A 1,513-nucleotide genomic window follows, 5' to 3' on the forward strand; every position below is an offset into this window, starting at 1 on the left:
AGATGGTAACAATGACCTCACATCCTTCAATGCTGTATATTTGTAGGAGTAGGTCCTGATGGTCTGCCTTGTCTAGTAGATGGTAACAATGACCTCACATCCTTCTATACTGTATATTTGTAGGAGTAGGTCCTGATGGTCTGCCTTGTCTAGCAGATGGTAACAATGACCTCACATCCTTCTATAGTACGACCGGTAATGATTTTATTTTCTCATCAGAAAGCGTAGAATATATATTTAATGTATATTTAAATATCTACGATAGTCATCCTATTTAGGGTTGGGACGTAGAAATACATATTTTTATCGCTTTTTTTTTTAGTAATGCTGAGATGGAATTTAAAGAATTTGAGCCGCGGTTTAAATCTGCCAAAACCCGGTTTAAATTAAGCGCCGGCTTAAATCTTGAAACATTTGATACAATTTTCAGTGATACCAACCATATTTAAGCCGCGGCTTTTTAAACCGCCACTCAAATTCTTTAAATTCGGCCACCGGTGTTTTTAATGAACTGGGAAGTATTCCAATGCCAATTTTTTAAGGAACTGGGAAGTATGTTTTAATACCTGTAATTTTAAGGAACTGGGAATTATGTTCCAATACCTGTAATTTTAAGGAACTGGGAATTATGTTACAATACCTGTAATTTTAAAGGGACTGTAAAGGAAAAATGAAATGGGGTATTTCATACAAAATCTTAATATATAATTTTTTGCATAATTTTGACACAATTTGATATCAATTTCTCGAGACAGGAACTGGGAATTATGTTCCAATACCAGTTTTTTAGGGAACTGGGAAGTATGTTCAAAAATCTGTTTTTTAAAGAACTGGGAAGTATGTTCCATTACCTGTATTTTTAAGAAACAGGGAATTATGTTCCAATACCAGTTTTTAGGGAACTGGGAAGTATGTTCCAAAACCTGTTTTTTAAGGAACTGGGATGTATGTTCCATTACCTGTTTATAAGGAACTGAGATTAATGTTCCAATAACAGTATTTTTAAGGAACTGGTAGTTATGTACAAAATCTGTGTTTTAAGGAACTGTAAAGTATGTTCCATTACCTGTTTTTTTAAGAAACTGGGAAGTATGTTCTAACACCTGTTTTTAAGAAAATGAGAAGATTGTTCCAATACCAGTTTTTAAGGAACTTGGAAGTATGTTTCAAACTCTATTTTTAAAGGAACTGGTTAGTATGTTCCAATATCCGTATTTAAAGGAACTGGTTAGTATGTTCCAATATCCGTATTTAAAGGAACTGGTTAGTATGTTCCAATATCTGTATTTAAAGGAACTGGTTAGTATGTTCCAATATCTGTATTTAAAGGAACTGGTTAGTATGTTCCAATATCTGTATTTAAAGGAATTGGTTAGTATGTTCCAATATCTGTATTTAAAGGAACTGGTTAGTATGTTCCAATATCTGTATTTAAAGGAACTGGTTAGTATGTTCCAATATCTGTATTTAAAGGAACTGGTTAGTATGTTCCAATATCTGTATTTAAAGGAAC

At 33.0% G+C, this 1,513-nt stretch overlaps 1 protein-coding gene across 2 annotated transcripts in view; it reads left to right on the forward strand.

Moving 5' to 3' along the window:
- Positions 1 to 678, forward strand: part of LOC111698703 (tubulin alpha chain) — a 5,641-nt gene extending 4,963 nt beyond the window's left edge. The window contains exons 4-5 of one of the 2 annotated variants that reach the window (XM_023469110.1): positions 124 to 195; positions 543 to 678. In XM_023469110.1, coding sequence (XP_023324878.1) covers positions 124 to 195; positions 543 to 646 — 176 coding nt within the window. In that variant the 3' untranslated portion in view covers positions 647 to 678. The other variant, XR_002764595.1, reaches the window with a different exon arrangement.
- Positions 679 to 1,513: the final 835 nt, after the last annotated feature.

This window comes from Eurytemora carolleeae, unplaced genomic scaffold (assembly GCF_000591075.1).
Source record: "Eurytemora carolleeae unplaced genomic scaffold, Eaff_2.0 scaffold258, whole genome shotgun sequence".
NCBI lineage: Eukaryota > Metazoa > Arthropoda > Copepoda > Calanoida > Temoridae > Eurytemora > Eurytemora carolleeae.